This window comes from Fusarium graminearum, chromosome 2 (assembly GCF_000240135.3).
Source record: "Fusarium graminearum PH-1 chromosome 2, whole genome shotgun sequence".
Lineage (NCBI taxonomy): Eukaryota > Fungi > Ascomycota > Sordariomycetes > Hypocreales > Nectriaceae > Fusarium > Fusarium graminearum.
In genome coordinates this window covers 6,820,064-6,837,875 of record NC_026475.1, presented here as the reverse complement: position 1 = coordinate 6,837,875, position 17,812 = coordinate 6,820,064, and the positions used below count along the sequence as shown (strand labels likewise).

The following is a 17,812-nucleotide window of genomic DNA, read 5'->3' as shown; positions in this document are numbered from 1 at the left end:
GGAGGTGGTGATGTCAAGACAAAAGTACTGCTGTTCAAGTATGATCAGGCACTGACAGAATCTAACTGGTAAGCGCTATGCATGGTGCTTTCAGGGTTGGTTACTGTTAGTGCTAAATCACTCACAAGTAACAGATACATCAACCCTACCCTGACCCAAGTCCGCCACACTAATTCCCCAGGTTATTCCAGCGATCATTACCGAAAGCGTGATATCTCCCAGGCCCATTCATTTGTCAATGGATGATTCTCAATCATCATTCTTGAATTGATGCATAACCCTTCGGCCCGAGATTGAACCAATCCAGCATCAAGCAGCCGAGTAATTCTACCAGCAGAATTTTCTTTTTGGCTCGCTTTAGTCTGGTGCCAGAATCTGGGGGAGCACCCTGTAAACAAGCTTACTCTTTGACTTCTCCAACCCCGCAAATGGAGACTCCGACTTGAGAGTCGTGCATCATCGACCCCATCCTTGCACAGCATCACGCAACTAAACCCAGAACTTGGTTTCTTCCGGCTCTTTTCTCGGCCGTATGTATGTAATGACTTGTCTAGAATCGAATTCTTCAACGGTCTGTCTGATCAATGTTGGGTAACGAACCGTTATAGCGGTTTTCGTCTCCCGGAACTGCTTTCATTACGAGGCGGAGTCTCCGCACCAGGGTAGTCTGCAGAGTGGCGAGTGCAAGCTTAATCCAGTCTCAAGCTATCCAGGTCACGATCGCCAAGATCATGGGGTATATATAACTAACCTTGGAACGAACCTTGGTCGAGTTCCAGTTCTTCAGACAGCGACCAACTCAATCATGTTCTTCAAGAAGCTGCTCACCTCCGCCGCAGCCCTCACAGGCACTGCGCTTGCCCAGAGCAAAGCAGGCGTCGATGACCTCGACAAGCCCCGCAGAGACCTTTTCGAAAAGGACCTCTCCAAGTGCCCTGGCTACAAGGCCACAAAGCACTGGGAGACCCATTCTGGCTTCTACGCCGACCTCTCCCTCGCGGGTGAGGCTTGCGATGTCTTTGGAATTGATCTGCCCAAGCTGAAGCTTGAGGTTGAATACCAGACCGAGGATCGACTGCACGTCAAGATCTTGGATACAAACAACACTGTTTACCAAGTTCCAGATGATATCTTCCCTCGTCCTGGGTTTGGACAGTGGGCTTCACCCAAAAACTCCAAGCTCAAGTTTGACTTCAAGGCGGATCCTTTCTCCTTCACTGTGTCCAGGAGGGACACCGATGAAGTGCTTTTTGACACATCGGGAAGCGACCTAGTCTTTGAGAGCCAGTATGTCTATCTCAAGACCAAGCTCCCCGACCATCCTCACCTCTACGGTCTTGGCGAGCACAGTGATCCTTTCATGCTGAATTCGACCAACTACACCCGCACTATCTACACCCGCGACTCATATGGTACACCCAAGGGCCAGAACCTCTATGGAGCTCACCCCATCTACTTTGACCACCGGGAGAAGGGCACCCACGGTGTCTTCCTCCTCAACTCCAACGGCATGGATGTATTCATCGACAAGAAGAAAGACCAGCAGTTTTTGGAGTACAACATCATTGGTGGCGTTCTCGACTTTTACTTCGTCGCTGGACCTTCGCCTCGTGAAGTTGCGAAGCAGTATGCTGAGATTGTTACTCTGCCTCTCATGGCGCCTTACTGGGGTCTCGGTTTCCACCAGTGCAGATACGGTTATCGCGATGTTTACGAAGTTGCTGCTGTTGTAGCCAACTATTCCGCTGCTGGAATCCCACTCGAGACTATGTGGACAGATATTGACTACATGGACCGTCGACGTATCTTCACCATCGACCCGGAACGCTTCCCTGCAGACAAGTACAAGGACCTCGTTGAAACAATTCATGCACGAGACCAGAAGTACATCGTCATGGTTGACCCCGCCGTGTATGACATGGAATCCAATCCCGCCCTTGACTCAGGTCTCGAGTATGACACTTTCATGAAAGAGCCCAACGGCTCAGACTACCGAGGTGTTGTCTGGGCCGGACCCAGTGTCTTCCCTGACTGGTTCAACCCCAACTCGCAAAAGTACTGGAACGATCTCTTTATCAACTTCTTCGATGGTGAAAACGGTCCTGATATCGATGGTCTCTGGATTGATATGAATGAGCCTGCCAACTTTTTCAACCGTCCTTATCCTGGAAACAACACCACTCCTGAGAAATTCGCAGAGATCGATGGTGATCCTCCCAAGCCTCCTCCTGTTCGTGATGGCCCTCCTGCTCCTATTGCTGGCTTCCCCGATAGTCTGCAGCCCGCATCTTCCCGTCACAACACACGTGAGGTTGCTTCCATCGCCAAGACTACCATCCACAAGCGCACCGTGGCAGCTCGCACAACACCCCGCAGCCGTGGCGTAGGACAGTGGGCAGCCAAGAAGCACTGGGGCCAGAACAAGTACGGTCGTCCCGGCTCCAGCTGGCAAAGCGGCAAGAAGACAGGATCTGGTTGTGGCGAGGATGAGTGCAAGGGTCTTCCCAACCGAGAGCTCATCCAGCCTCCCTACATGATCCAGAACGGCGCTGGACCTACGCTCGCTGACGGCACTACCGATACTGATCTTGTGCAGAGTGGAGATTATCTCCAGTATGATACACACAACTTGTACGGCGCTCAGATGTCAACGCACTCGCATAACGCTATGCGTGCTCGACGTCCCGATAAGCGTGCTCTTGTTATCACGCGTAGTACCTTTGCTGGCTCTGGCAAGGATGTTTCTCACTGGCTTGGAGACAACCTCTCTATCTGGGATCAGTACCGCTTCAGCATCGGCCAGCTTCTCCAGTTCGCATCCATCTACCAGATTCCAGTCGTTGGTGCCGACGTCTGTGGCTTCGGCGGCAACGTCACCGAGACTCTTTGCGCTAGATGGGCTACGCTTGGAAGTTTCTACACTTTCTTCCGTAACCACAATGAGATCACTGCTGCATCCCAGGAGTTCTACCGTTGGCCCAAGGTCGCCGAGGCAGCCCGCACTGGTATCGCCATTCGCTACAAGCTCCTCGATTACATTTACACTGCCATTTACAAGCAGAACCAGACAGGCACCCCTACTCTCAACCCCCTGTTCTTCAACTACCCCAACGACAAGAACACATACTCCATCGATCTTCAGTTCTTTTATGGTGATGGCATCCTTGTCAGCCCTGTTACAAAGGAAAACAGCACTGAGTTGGAGTACTATCTCCCCGATGACATCTTCTACGAGTGGTCTACCGGAAAGCCTGTCCGTGGCACTGGTTCATACGAGTCTGCTGAGGTTGAGCTCACCGATATCATGGTCCACTACAAGGGTGGTGTAATCTACCCTCAGCGTGTCGAAAGTGCCAACACTACCACCGCTCTTCGCAAGAAGGGGTTCAACCTGGTCATTGCACCCGGTTTGAACGGCAAGGCGCATGGATCTCTGTACCTCGACGATGGCGAGTCTGTTGTTCAAGACGCTGTGTCCGAGATTGACTTCTCTTACACCAAGGGCAAGCTGAGCATGAGTGGAAGCTTTGAGTACGATGCCGGTGTCAAGATTGAGACGATCACCATTCTTGGTGTCGACAAGAAGCCCAAGGGAACCGATCATGCAGAGTACGACTCTGAGAACAAGAAGCTGACCTTTACGGCGGATGTTCCTTTGACGAAGAAGTGTTATGTAGATCTCTTTTGAGAGATACGTCGAGGAGATTATGATTCTATCACATTTATGTCGGTATGACTGTATTTAAAATTGTTAGTGTATATAGCGAATCCTTAATAAAGGTTGTGGTTCTATGGAAGACTTTTAAACTGAGACCTATTGTTGTATTCTAGACCATATGTAGTTCTATCCACCAAGGTGACCTAACACTAGAGAATGTATATGCCATGCCTTCTGGTTGAGTGACTGACAATTGTCAGGACAGAATTTTGAAACCAACATAAGGCCGCAACAATATCATCAAAGAATGCCTCGCCCCTGTGCATGAATCTTGATAGAAGCTCATATTCAGTATTCAGACTTCAAGTGCTTATCTGTACGACTTGAAAAGCCTCTGATACTTGTTGCGAGTTTTCTTATCGCCCACCCAAACACTGCGCTCATCATCCACCACCTCAATGTTCTCGCCGATGTAAGTAGCGACCATGCCATTGCCATAAGCAGACTTGTCAATGAAAACATGCTCATCAGGCTCAACGACGTCGATGTAGTAAGGGTGCGACAACATGGCAGTCAGGTCATCAGCTGACTCGTAAAGAAACATGGCGACTCCATCAAAGTCAACAAGGTTGTTTGAAGCAGGTGCCGAGGCGCCGGCGTCTGTGGGAACAATCTTCCCACCAACTTGGATCTGATAACGGGAACGAGTTAGCAAATCACTAGTCTGCACTGTTGGGGTTTGGTGTCGGCAGAGGGAGCGGTACCTGCTGGTATCGGGATATCCCGAAGTGTGTTGCAAGAGGAATAACCTTTGGTGCATGTTGAGTATCCCAGTACTCCCAGAACTCAGCACGGGTCATGTTGGGATGACGCTTGACGTAAGTCAACATCTGCAATAGGCCCGTGTTCGAGGACGTCGCCAGTGTTGTCCCGACGAGACCGAGAGCGACAGTAAGAAGTGACGTGATTTGGACCATGTTGTTTGCTTGGTTGAGTGTGATAGTGAGATTGAACAATGAAGATGAGGAGGTTTGTGGCTTCAGACTTCCCGGGGACCGCGTCGGGTATTTGAACAAAGGAGATGATGAAGTGTAGAATGTGACCTCCTTGAAGATTGTTGGTGGTCAAATTCCTAGACCCAACACTCCCAAGGCAGTCTTGTCAAATGGATTCGGTAGCCGAGGTCGGCTGAGAACGCCACTCTAGAGAACAATGGATTGACTACAATGTGCAACTGAGACATGCTATTTCTAATCAAGGATTATGTCGGTTACTTCACTTGTTGTACTCAAGGGTCTTCTTCCGAATTCCAAGGGCCTGATCTAGAATTGAGCTTTCGACGCATGTCAGCATGACCGCTTACGGTTTGACGAATCGCTAAGCAAAGTCACAGCGGTTCTGCTTCATTAGGCAGGTAAGCCAGTCGATACCAAGGTTTTCGTAAGCTGCACATACCCTGCGTGACCTGGAAAAGTAAGCATAAACTGCCCAACTACTAAGCTAATCGATGCTATATAACATGGATAATCCTCATTAACATCCGGGTGCAGGTATTGATCAGAGCATGAGTGGGAAGCGACGGCCCGCTGTCTTCAAGTCAGCCTAGGCTGGTCTAACAACTGCTTCGCATCAAGCCTCGTCAGAGCAACACACCAATAGTAGCGCATGTCTATCTTGAAGGAATGACTCCACAAAAAGAACAATAGGAAGAGAATCTCACTAGTTCCGCGACAAACATGCATCGCCCCATGAAATAGTCCTCATCACCAGCACATATACAAAGAACAACGCCAAAGATCCAAGACACGAATCCCTCATGACCCAAGGAGTCTCTTGGCTTGAGACATATCCCTGCAGGTGTCCGGGTTTCTTGGAAAGCCAACTCCGATGAAGCGGTTTCAATCGCTCTGCAGAAAAGATCAGACCAACTGAGTTTTCTTCATCGCCCATTGTTTTGTTGGGTTTGCTGTAATAACCTTCACCAATGGTGGCTTAATACTGTAGTAATCTCACTCCGAAGAACAGCAATCTGATCCTGATGTCCGAAACCGTCTCATCCGACAAAATGTTCAGAGAAGGATATCTTGTAATTATAACAGAGGGCAATTCCTCATCTTGGCAATTAGTTCCGTTGCATCCCTCTTTGATGAGTAAAGCTGTATCTCAACATGCCTTACCCAGTGACGAACGGCGTGACGACCTTCCTACCACCACCTGAGGGCTATGTGGTGGACTTTGACAATCCTCAGAAGCAAGATGCCATCGAACATTATCTCGTATTCGCCATTCTGGGACCCATCGCGTTCCTGTTTCTAGTTCAGAGACTGTATACAAAGTACTTCATTCTGGGAAGCTGGAAGATCGATGATGGTAAGTTGTACTCGAAGCCTGTGCATTTAAGACCCGAAGCTGATCTTCTGCAAAGCTCTTATTGTGATTGCTTGGGTAAGTGAATTACGACATGGATAAAGTGGCCACATACTAACAGGGTTGCTTCATCAAGATCTGTTCCCTTGTCATGCAGTCAGTTCAGATATGTGAGTGTTTGACTGGATCTCAGTTCCAACCTTTCCTAAACCCTACAGGGTCCATTTCCATCGGAGGTCTGTGCCATCACGCATGGGAAATGCCAATCGAAGTCTTTGAGAAGCACATGCTCGTACGTCTACACCTCTAACCCGTTGACTGTAACCTGACCTGACACGTATCAAGAGTTCCTACATCGCTGCACCCGTCTTCATCATCTGCAATGGCTGCAGCAAAACATCGCTGTTAACATTTTGCCTCCAAATATCACCCCAGTTATGGTTTCGACGAGTTGTATATGGAACCATCACATTTGTCGTTCTTTACACACTCATCATCTCCACGCTTCTTCTCTTTGGCTGCAACCCTATCCAAACGGCATGGGACCCTTTTCGGTTCGCGAGTGGAAAGTGTGCTGATAATGCTGTCGTGTACATCATCATCGCCGTGGTCAACATTATTTCTGATCTCATCCTCTTTGTCATTCCCATACCCATGATTGCTCAACTGAAGATGCCGTTGGGCCAGAAGATTGGTGTGGCCATCATGCTTGGTATCGCTACCATGTAAGTTCTGCTTTTGATGAGCGGTAAACTTGGTGACTGACAGAAACTACACAGAACAGTTGCAACTTCAATTATTCGAATGATCTACCTCCCCGCCCTCCTCGGAGCACTCGACATCCCATGGGTAGCTGCCCCTGCCAACGTCTGGTCGATCGCCGAAGCCAACCTCTTCATCGTATGCGGTTCGATGCCTACGTTGCGCAAATTCTTCAAGCGTTTCGCACCAAAGTGGTTCGGTTCCTCGCCCACACCCGAAGAAGCTGTTGTCGTTGGGTCTGTGTCAGACCAGTCTTCCAGGTTTGGGCTAGATAAGAAGAAAAAGAAGAAGCACACAGGGTATTCGCAATTTGACACGATGGAGTTGGGAAATTATCCTGATACTGTCAGTCAGGAAACCCAGGTGATCGCTGGCAAGGTGGATGAAGAGAACTTGGGAAATGTTCTGTACAACTCAAGCGAGGAGGCGATTCTACAGCAAAGCAAAATTGCTTATACCAAATCGTTTGAGGTATCACGCAGCCCATAAGCCCTCAGAGTTCTTTCACTGTTAGATAGAAATATTAGATGTTGAGATTGTTCGTGTTCTAAACATAGACCGTATCTGTACCGCGTTCCATTCTTTCGTTATCTCGGCAAGTCGGCATTCAAAGTCGCGTTACACAGTAGCACCCAACAGAACCAACAAAAACGAAGATCCAGTCATGTCGATCGCGTGACGTCAACGCAAACGTCAAAATAAGGGCGCGATGAGTTACATCTACTTCTTACTCCGAGCACTCAAAGAATTCTGTTTTTCGCTGATATGTATTCACAGACTCATGACCTTTCGCTAATCATACTGTCTTTGCATACCTACCTGGGTATCTTGGACTAACCGACTGCAAACATGTCTTCCTCCTCGACTCAAATCTCCGATGCAGCGCCGTCAACGACTAGACGTGATGTAGAAATGACCAGCAGTCCTGTAGTGGGACTTGATCAACAGCAGCATGAATCTCATACATCGGAGATTTCCCTTCCACCTACCGACCATGGAAAGGACGCATACCTAACTCTACTCTGCTGCACCATGGCTCAAGTAATCTGAAATCCTCCCTTCGTTACTTGCACCAAGCTAACAATACTCGCGTAGTTACCCATTTGGGGCTACTCAGTCTCATTTGGCATATTCCAAGAATACTACTCCCGTCCATCAAGCCCCATTAACACGTCATCTGCCGGCACAATCGCAACAATCGGAGCATTGCAACAAGGTGTCATGTATCTCATGATGCCCTTTACCTTTATGGTTCTTACCAAATACCCTCGTTTGCGCCAATACTGTGGTCCACTGGGTATTCTCATTACAACAGCTAGCCTGACTGCTTCAGCTTTCGTGGACACTGTCGCAGGACTCATTGCAACCCAGGGTGCTCTGTACTCGATTGGATGTGGCCTTTTGTTCAGTCCAATTTCCCATTATATGAACGAGTGGTTCATTGAGAGAAAGGGAATGGCTCTTGGTGTCATGTGGGCAGGCAAATCGTCGACTGGTATGGATGCCTCTTTTCTCACACCATGAATCATTGTCTAACTCAAGATATAAGGTATCGCCATGCCATTCGTCTTCGATGCTTTACTCCGTCGGATCGGTCTACGCGCGACTCTCCTAGTCTGGGCTGGTGCTTCTACTCTGATGAGTCTCCCCACGTTGTTCTTCATCAAACCTCGGATTCCGCAGCACAACCAAGTTCAGGTTCGGTCACTTTCGTTCAACTTCCTCCGCCATACGTCTTTTTGGATGATGCAAGCTGGAGTGATCATACAATCACTGGGATATCTCATGCCCAGTACATATCTAGCAAGCTATGCGTCAACTATCGGGCTACCCAGTATCACTGGGCCTATCCTTCTTGCGTTGTTCTCGGTAGCGTCAGTCCCTGGTGGTATCATACATGGCATGGTCGGTGACAAGACATCGGCGACCAGAGCTGTGACGCTTGCATCTTTGGGAAGCGCACTACCTATCTTCTTGCTCTGGGGTCTGAGTTTAAATCTTGCTAACTTGGTCGTCTTTGTTGTTCTATATGGCTTTTTCGCTGGCGGATTTAGTTCAACATGGTCCAACATGTCATCAGACATCCAAAAGGATGACTCTGATGCTGATTCGGCGCTCATTTTCGGCATGCTCATGGGTGGGCGAGGGATAGGGTTCGTGTCTGCTGGTCCATTGAGTGGTGTCTTATTGCAGGCCAAAGCGTCTCTATCTAATGAGGCATTGGGCTATGCGACGAAATACGGCCCAATGATAATATGTACGGGAGTGACGGCTGTGTTTGGGGCTTGGGCGCCTATTTGGAAAGGTGCGAAAGCTGCTTTCAGGATGTGCAATGGCAGCGGCAGTTAACAGGAACACGACATTGCAACCGTTACTGAGCTGTCAGCGGAATATTGGTTTCATTCACCGGGGTTTGTTAGTAATAATACCGGGGGTTTGTCACAGCAATTGATCAAGTTAGGCAGGTTCCTGTCTGTTCATGTCATCTCCAGGAGCGGAACGACGTGGCCGGAACGGAGTTAAGATCGGCTTTAAGTTCCGATGACTTGATGTCATAAGCAAACGGGCACTCACTCCATGGACATGGCACGGATCGTTACTGTAAGCACTTTATGATTACCACCTCAGAATGCTGTTGGCAAGTCAGTCTCACTTACACCGCTTATGATGTTCACCACAATCCGAATCTTCCGTATCCACGATATCGATCACTTTGCAGGCATATTTGCAGTAGGCGTCATTGACGCTGTTTCGTACACCTTCATTTAGTGGAGTAATCTTGAATTAATAATGCTATCCCTCCAATGGCAGTGGATAACAAACTCCGAGGCTGGAGGTGGTTCCCTTTGTTAGTGTCTTTGATTGGCTTCATTGAATCAGAGTTGCTACGCTAAACTGCCATGAGTTCTGGCGTGGAGCCATTGGATCATTCTATCAACATCAGAGACGCACTATGAGACAATACCCCTCACTTCGCTTGGACCATCCTCAATGACATCAATTTTCTGTATATAAACAAAAGAGCTCGCTTCCCTTTTTGTTCCAATTGAACGCCAACATTTCTTCATCTCTCTATACTACCTCTCAAAATCAGCAAATATGCCTGTCGAAACCGCCTACGACCCCAAGGACATGTTGTTCCGTCACCTGGGACCTACTGGTCTCAAGGTCAGTGTCTTCAGTCTTGGTGGCTGGTTGACATACGGTAAGACCCTACAAAGAGTTCGAGAAGTTGTGTGCAGTAACTAACAGATGAAAGGTGGAACACAAAAGGGAGATATTGTTAAACAGATCTTGCAAACAGCCTGGGATCACGGTGTCAACACCTTTGACACTGCCGAGGTTTATGCCAACGGTGAATCCGAGATTGAGATGGGCCGAGCCCTCAAGGAGCTCAACTGGCCCCGAGACGAGTAAGTAACACCAGACCTCACTCATTTTTGAGCGATCAATCTAACAAATCCAGATACGTCCTCACCACCAAGGTCTTCTTCGGTACAGGTCGCAAGGAGCCCAACACCCGTGGTCTCTCTCGCAAGCACGTTGTCGAGGGTCTCAAGAGCTCCCTCAAGCGAATGGAACAGCCTTATGTCGATGTTGTGTTTGCCCACCGCCCCGATTACGCTACTCCCATGAAGGAGATCGTTGAGGGATTTACCCAGGTCATCCGCAACCTGAACCTTGCCTACTACTGGGGTACCTCAGAGTGGAGCGCTGCTCAGATTACCGAGGCTACTCAAATCGCTGAGCGCTACAACCTCATTGCTCCTGGTAAGTCCACAGATCTTTCTTGATTGGATATTTGATTCTGATTCAGATACAGTTGTTGAGCAGCCCCAGTACAACGCTTTCCACCGTGAGCGTTTCGAGACCGAGTATGCTCCCCTCTACGACCAATTCCAGTACGGAACCACTATCTGGTCCCCTCTCGCCAGTGGTCTCCTCACTGGAAAGTACAACAACGGCATCCCCGACGATTCTCGCTTCGCCACCAACAAGGCTTTCTTCGAGAACACTGTCAAGGAGCTCCAGTCGGAAGCTGGAAAGGCCAAGATCGAGAAGGTCAAGAAGCTGTCCGAGATTGCTGAGCGTCTCGGCGGCAACGTTGCCCAGCTCTCTCTTGCCTGGGCTCTCAAGAACCCCAACGTCAGCACCGTCATTCTTGGCGCCACAAAGGTTGAGCAGCTTGAGGACAACTTCAAGGCGCTCGAAATCTACAAGAAGATTGACGATGGCGTTTTGGAGGAGATTGAGAAGATTCTCGACAACAAGCCCAAGGGTCCTGCTACTTACAACCGTGAGAGGACTCTGGACTGGAAGCCTTGATTTATTGAATGTCTAGATATGAAAAGTAGAAGACGAAAAGAATGAACAGAAAGTAATTTCGCAGTCGCTGGTTATCAATCTCTGCAATACATCAACAAGTGAATCATATCGTCAAATACCTCCCTTTGAGTATTGGGCAATCCAATAAGCTAAGGTAGATGCGAATCTGCTCCTAAGTTTGGCCTCCTTGATCCAACACTCTCTATCAAATAACTCTATGGGTCGTAAACAATCTGTCGGGGTGCGTGGAGCAAGGGGCAATGATGAAGCTTCAGCATAACGTGAGTAAAAGCAAATTCCATATTCAAGACCTATATACAAGATCATATATATACTAGTAGAATAGCCATCCTAAATCTTCATAAACATTCCATCGTATCATATCTAGCAGCCAGAAGGCAGGGTGAAGCTCTCGGTTCTGCTGGTGCTGCTGTACTTGGCACCGGTACCCAGACCTCGCTTAGCAAAGCCCTTCCAGAGCTCACACTTGTTCTTACCGCCGGTCAAAGCGGTGTCGGCATCGATGATAGCATCACGAGCCTGGACCATGTTGGGGTTGCAAGGCTGACTGTCAAAAGGTTAGCAAAAGGCCATAACAAATTACACTGAGTAAACTTACAGAGCCATTCCGTCCATGACGAGCTTCATGGAAAGGTACTTTCCATCAGTAGGGACCTGACCGTTGAACTTGGGCATGTCATCGTCGTTCTTGCCGTGCTTTTCAATCAAGTTCCACATGACCTCGTAGAGGATTGTGGCCCAGACCGTGCCGATAGCATGCACTGTAGAGAGACCGTTGGCGCTCTTGTAGGTGTAAGGGTTGGTGGTCATGCTTGTGCTGTAGGGGTAGGCACGGATACCAGCAGCCTTGCCAGAGATCCAGTCACCCATGGGCTTGTTGGCGGAGCGAGTGTCCTTGGGCTTGAGGTGGATAGCAATGGCCATGAAGTCACTCCATCCCTCTCCCATACCACCAGACTCGCCACCCTGAGATTGTTAGTATTTTCTTATTACGTCGAGAGGTTAAAAAAACTTACAGGAAGACATCCTCCGTTGGCGGGACCACCAGTCAAACGGTTGCTAAGACCGTGGGTGTACTCGTGGATAACAACACCAGCATCGAATGTGCAGTCACGCTTGGGGTTGCTGGTATCCCACAAGAACATTCTCATGCGTCCAGGCTGGCCATCAGGAGGAGATGAGAACATAGCGTTGTTGGTGAAACCACCATCCTGAGCCATGAGGATAACCTGGTCATTGCCCTTACCACCAGCACCGTTGTTGTTGGCCTCAAAGTTACCAGCTTGCTCGTTGAAGCCGAGAGCATGAAGGAGATCGTGGTACTTGTTGGCAGTGTAGAAGAGCTGAGTAACGGATGCGTCGCGGTAGCTGCTGGGGTTTGAGTTGGAAGGGGAGTAGTCGTACTCAAAGGTGAGGGACTTGGAGTCAGGGCGGTAGTTGTTAAGGTAAGCGCTACCTCCTGAGGGGTTGGTCTGGGCGATACCGTTGTTACCGCGGGTTGTGGTGTAGTTGGCTGTGCCATCACTCTGCCAAGTGAACTCAGATCGGACTGAGTCCCAAGGGTCCTTGACCACGGAGCGAGAACCTTTCTCAGGATCGTTGACACCCCAAGGGCTGCGAAAACGGTCAGCTCATCACTTGTAACCAATAAGAAAAAGAGAAACTTACTAAACCTCATAGGTAGCCTCGGCAACGTAATCAACAACACCGACGACCTCGTCAGTCTTGGCAGCATTGACATAAGTCAACAGCCAGTTGTCGAGAACATCAGTCTCAACTCGCCAAGTGAGCTTCAGCTTGCCGTCATCAACAAGGTAAGCAAGCTTAGCCTGTGGCTTGCTAACTGTGCCAGATGTTCCTGTGAACTCGTAGTGCTTGTCACTCTTCTTGACAGCCTTGGCCTTATCAGCCTCAACGGGAAGCGAAAGAACCTCGACAGTGTCCTTAAGAGCGTCGACGGGATCCTTCTCGTCTCGCTTGGTCAGAGGACCAGGCATCTTTCCGTCAAAGAAGCTGTTTCCGTAGGAGAAGACTTCTCCATCGGCGCCTATCTGCTGATCGTTAGCACGTGTTCTCAGAAGATCCTGTTAAAGTGACTTACGTTGACGTTAAAGTCAGCGTTATCGATGTCGATACCGTTGACTGTTTGCCTGAAGTTGACATGACCAATACCGTTGGTGCCGATGTAGTGATCATCAACCATGCGGAACTCGGCCTTGGGGAACGTGGCCTTGACCAAGTCCTTGGCCGTCTCCGTGTAATCAGCTCGCTTGGTGATAACCTTGACACTAGCATCCTCAGGAACCTCTTCCTGGGAAACATACTCTGCCATAGGTGCAAGCTTGAAAGCCTCCAGGTCAAGACCACGCTTGCTCAAAGGCGATGCGTTGGGTGCCCTTCGGCTGGGATGGGCACCGGCCAGGCCGGTGAGCCCGATCAGGAGAAGACTATCGGAGAAGCGCATGTTGAGAACGAGTGAGGATTGTAGAAAGAGAGAGTGTTGGTGATGAGGTTGAAGGAATCATCATGGCCTTTCTTGAACTATTATATAGTTTGAACAAGATAGAAACATAACCTATCCTCCTATGGTTCTTCTCAACTTCCCCATTCGACCGGGGACTTTTGTGTATCTTGGCTACTTAGACGCCAGGCACTAACCACCGACCTATTTAGGGATCTATATGCCAAGAGGAGAAGGGTCTTTTGTCCGGGGTAATTTATTATCTTTACGGCAGTTCAAGCACGCGATCATGGGGCAGTGTGAGCGATAGCAGTTTTATGGAGCCCATTCAGTATACCAGCTGCAGTGTCTTAGTTGACATGGATAGTACCGTACACCAGCACCATATCCCGCGGGATAGGCAGGTCTATCGGATAAACAAGAGCCGTGAATAAAACGGCTCGGGGCGAAGCATCATGGATGAGGAAGTGGATTTTGAGGCGGAGATTATCCCCGAATAGTGTGGGCAGACCGCTATACGAGCTTTTAAAGCTTCAAAGTTTCTTGTTAAGCTTATCAAGAATAGAGCTATGTAGATCTTCATGTCCTAAGGCAACTTTGTTCTTTAGTGTCACGTTACAGTCAACGATGCAGAACAATCCCCGATACGAGATATCCCATCCCTATCATTCTTGGCACGAACCCAGGCAAACGAGGACAAGTGCTTTTGGTACAGAAAAGACACCCTCACCGCAAACACCTACTTTATGCATCTGATCACCAAGATAGAGAACTTGCATTCTATGCAAGCGCCTACTTCGGCCCCTGCGTCTCTTTGACGCTACCGGGCGAGCTTCTTTTTTAGCGAGTCATGCGCCGTGCGATCTACCATTGTAACCCCTGCATGATCTGGGGACCTTCCAAGTTGGGCTATCCAGGCCGGGAATACAACCTCCGACTCACCCAATGGCTTTCATCGAGTCATTTGTTATCAGTGCCTGATGACACAAGAGTAGGGAATGGCCAGTTAGGTGACAGCTAGACAAGAGCCTATATCTCGTCTGAGAGATGTATTAAGAGGCCGCTGACCCATTGTGCTTTGACTTGCCTTTTCGAAAGGCTTGGTCCCACTGGCCATGTGGTCTTTTTTTGACGTTGGTTATGATTTTAGGAAGGTAACATGCATGATACATTAATTGAATGCCGAATGAAAAACCGCTCACAGTCTACTGGGCAAGGTGTTATCGCCGGACTCTATTACAGTCGTGCAAGTCTTTCTTTCACTTTCACCCTTGTGTTGATCTATGTGAGTCTTTTGAGATGCAGGGTAGATCACCAGGGAAGTCTCATCAACATCGTTGACCTAGCAAAGATACGTGAGGCTTTTGAAAACCACGATTGATATTGTCTTAAACGAGGGAATCTTCAAACTTATAGATAACTTGCGATCACTTTTAAATGACTTATAGGCTCTTCAGAAAACAGATCATATAGAGGAACACTGTATGTCCGTTTACAGATAATTGTGTCTTATTCCCAATATCTGACCTGTTAACGATCAAGAAATGCCATGAGTGCATTGTATATTTTTATACTATTCGAATAGTCCGTATTTGTCCGGAAGTCACCGATCACAGCTGTGATGAAACTAGTATGGACATTTGCTCTGATTGAGTAGGAATTTTAAGATAACCACGAAGCTTGACTGTACCGATCAACAAGTAAGCCCTTTATTCGAAGCTCTGTGACAAATAATCGATCATTACGTTTGAAAATGATTACATATTCCACTACCCATAGTGATTGGCTAAGTTCAGACGAGCGGCCAAGTTGGCCGGTAGCTTGGGTGGAGACGACCGGCGAATTTGGCATATGAGAGCCTCAACACCATAGCAAGAAACTGGAATAGTTTGATTTCAGCGGCAAAATTGGCCGCGAGAACACTCTGTTATTTCTTCATGGTTACCAGATGTATGCGTGTTGCTAACTTGAGGAGAAACTATATAAAGACATGTTGATCAACTCAATATCTCCTCCTCATCATTCAATACAACATCGACATCTCTAAGACTAGTTAAGAATCCTTTTACCAACATGACCGTCGCCTCTTCTCTCGCTCTTGTTACTGGATCAACTCAAGGCATCGGTCTTGCAGTCGCCAAAGAACTTGCTACCAAGCACAACTACCATGTCCTTCTCGGTGTCCGCAACACCAAAGCCGGTGAACAGATCGCCTCTGATCTTCGCAGCGAGGGACACAAAGTAGATGTCGTCGAACTCGACCTCACTTCCTCTGAGTCTATCGATAAAGCAGTTGCGCACATCGAGCAGAAATATGGCTACCTTGATGTTTTGATCAACAACGCTGGTGTCTTGCTTGATTGGGACAAGGACCTGACCACTTGGGATATCTACCATAAAACGTTCACCACCAATGTCATCGGAACAGGCTGTCTGACAAAGGGCCTCCTTCCCCTTCTCCGCCAAGCGAAAACAAACCCACCTCGAATCATATTCGTCACGAGCGTCATGGGTAGTCTCGAAAAAGCCACCGACGAAAGTCTTTTTTACTACAACATCGACTACAAAGTGTATGACGCAAGCAAAGCAGCTGTTAATATGCTCATGTTCAACTTTGCCCGCGAAATGGATGACGTTGGTGGAAAAGTCAACTCTGTGTGCCCTGGCTTGGTAAAGACAGGGTTGTCTGGCTACCATGAAATGGGAACGGCTCCCGAGGTTGGGGCTGAGAGGATTGTGGAGTTGGCTACTACTACGGACAAAAAAGGGCCCCATAAGACTATTAGCAATAGCAATGGAGAGTTACCTAGGTAGTCAGTCACTGGAACGATATATTGCTGGGTAGTTCTTAGATTATGAATGAGAAGTGTCCAATCGCTTAGTCTCACATGAGGGGCCCGAATCCTTCAAAAGACTTTAGCCTTAATTCCGAATACTCATTAGCTCCGAATATTTATTTTTGCTTACAAACCGTCATCCTTTATCCCCCCTTTTGACCCTCGTGAATATTAATACTCATCACGGAAAATGGATATTTTTGCAGAAGTGCCTTTTGTGCAGACATGCCAAATCTGCGATAAAGTCTTCACTCAGGGTATGCGGTCAGGTCCATACTTAAGTTGCCTGACGTTACTGACCCGGTCTGAGTAGAACACGCATACAAACGCCACGTCAAGTACTGCCTGCGCGCGCAAAGTCGACGAAAAGGTCGCCCAAGGTCATGCTCTGCTTGCAGAACAGCTAAAGCAAAATGCAGTTTTGGTCAACCGTGTTCGCGGTGCCAAAAGAGGAACGTGCGATGCATATACCAGGAACCAGCATGCCATGGAATCGTGTCGGAATTTGGACATGAGAGGCGAATTGATGATTCATGCTATACCGACTTACAATACATAGGATATCCTGAGACGTCTGAGTCTCTGGGTACTTCTTTTGACTTTAACGATCTGATGGTTGACTGGGTATCGTCACCGAGCACAATTTCTGCAACCCAGCCGATCACAGTCTATAGAGACACGTCGTTCTGGAACATCTCGAGCGATCTCCAAATCAGCATGCCACCGAAATCACTTAGTGCCAAAGGAGATTTGACTCGTGTATCTAATCGGCTGTCAAGCTTACAGCATGCATCGCGCATTGTTATGCAGATGCTTTACTCATACCCTCGGATGATGCTTCGTCGGCAAACCTTTCCGCCATTCATTCATCCTCATTGGCACCAAGAACATCTTCCAGAGGCGCTCGGCAATTGTATGAGTATTGCACGACTCTTTGAATCGAGAACGCCCGAGACTGTTTCATTTTTGTGGAAGACGATAATTGCTGAACAAACCCGCTTCCGGGAGAAGGTAAAGAAACCGCTGTTGGATATACGGAGACCCCGCTAACATGGGCAGCTGGGTACTTTCACGCCTCGGGAGGTTCACTTGTGTCTGCAGGTCATGATCATCTACCTGATAATGGCAATGACCGACTCTGGTACAGAGAATAGAGAACGCGTTGCGACGTTGTTTGAGACGGTCGAGGTAAATATCATCACAGCAGTTGGTTTAGTGCCATCGTTCTAACTCACTGTCCCAGCTTATCGGATCGCGCTTCCTCGACCTTGCGGGTAGTTACTCTACTTCGGAGGCCGCGGAACCCAACACAACGTGGGAAGTATGGATTTTTGCCGAATCGCGTCGCCGCATGTCCTGCCTGTGGCTGATCATAAGCTG

At 48.4% G+C, this 17,812-nt stretch overlaps 7 protein-coding genes across 7 annotated transcripts; 5 read left to right on the top strand and 2 right to left on the bottom strand.

Annotated features, from left to right (window-relative positions):
* Positions 1-805: 805 nt before the first annotated feature.
* Positions 806-3,729, top strand: FGSG_03462 (uncharacterized protein; the record flags this gene model as incomplete). The annotated part of the gene is made up of 1 exon (XM_011323951.1): positions 806-3,729. One exon carries the CDS (start codon positions 806-808, stop codon positions 3,686-3,688), a length of 2,883 nt encoding a protein of 960 aa, XP_011322253.1. The 3' UTR covers positions 3,689-3,729.
* Positions 3,730-4,028: 299 nt separating this feature from the next.
* FGSG_03463 (uncharacterized protein) lies at positions 4,029-4,635 on the bottom strand (the record flags this gene model as incomplete). Its single annotated transcript, XM_011323950.1, has 2 exons — positions 4,029-4,349; positions 4,423-4,635. The coding sequence occupies 2 exons, from the start codon at positions 4,633-4,635 to the stop codon at positions 4,029-4,031; spliced, it is 534 nt and encodes a 177-aa protein (XP_011322252.1).
* A 1,191-nt stretch (positions 4,636-5,826) lies between these two features.
* Positions 5,827-7,276, top strand: FGSG_03464 (uncharacterized protein; the record flags this gene model as incomplete). The annotated part of the gene is made up of 4 exons (XM_011323949.1): positions 5,827-6,028; positions 6,244-6,317; positions 6,461-6,750; positions 6,805-7,276. 4 exons carry the CDS (start codon positions 5,827-5,829, stop codon positions 7,274-7,276), a joined length of 1,038 nt encoding a protein of 345 aa, XP_011322251.1.
* A 360-nt stretch (positions 7,277-7,636) lies between these two features.
* On the top strand, positions 7,637-9,556 carry FGSG_03465 (uncharacterized protein; the record flags this gene model as incomplete). Its single annotated transcript, XM_011323948.1, has 5 exons — positions 7,637-7,828; positions 7,883-8,282; positions 8,337-9,092; positions 9,233-9,258; positions 9,416-9,556. 5 exons carry the CDS (start codon positions 7,637-7,639, stop codon positions 9,554-9,556), a joined length of 1,515 nt encoding a protein of 504 aa, XP_011322250.1.
* A 293-nt stretch (positions 9,557-9,849) lies between these two features.
* On the top strand, positions 9,850-11,113 carry FGSG_03466 (uncharacterized protein; the record flags this gene model as incomplete). Its single annotated transcript, XM_011323947.1, has 4 exons — positions 9,850-9,992; positions 10,047-10,200; positions 10,254-10,558; positions 10,611-11,113. The coding sequence occupies exons 1-4, from the start codon at positions 9,887-9,889 to the stop codon at positions 11,111-11,113; spliced, it is 1,068 nt and encodes a 355-aa protein (XP_011322249.1). The 5' UTR covers positions 9,850-9,886.
* A 384-nt stretch (positions 11,114-11,497) lies between these two features.
* On the bottom strand, positions 11,498-13,598 carry FGSG_03467 (extracellular elastinolytic metalloproteinase precursor; the record flags this gene model as incomplete). Its single annotated transcript, XM_011323946.1, has 5 exons — positions 11,498-11,681; positions 11,733-12,100; positions 12,151-12,748; positions 12,803-13,185; positions 13,236-13,598. The coding sequence occupies 5 exons, from the start codon at positions 13,596-13,598 to the stop codon at positions 11,498-11,500; spliced, it is 1,896 nt and encodes a 631-aa protein (XP_011322248.1).
* A 2,070-nt stretch (positions 13,599-15,668) lies between these two features.
* On the top strand, positions 15,669-16,409 carry FGSG_12427 (uncharacterized protein; the record flags this gene model as incomplete). Its single annotated transcript, XM_011323945.1, has 1 exon — positions 15,669-16,409. One exon carries the CDS (start codon positions 15,669-15,671, stop codon positions 16,407-16,409), a length of 741 nt encoding a protein of 246 aa, XP_011322247.1.
* Between the last annotated feature and the right edge of the window lie 1,403 nt (positions 16,410-17,812).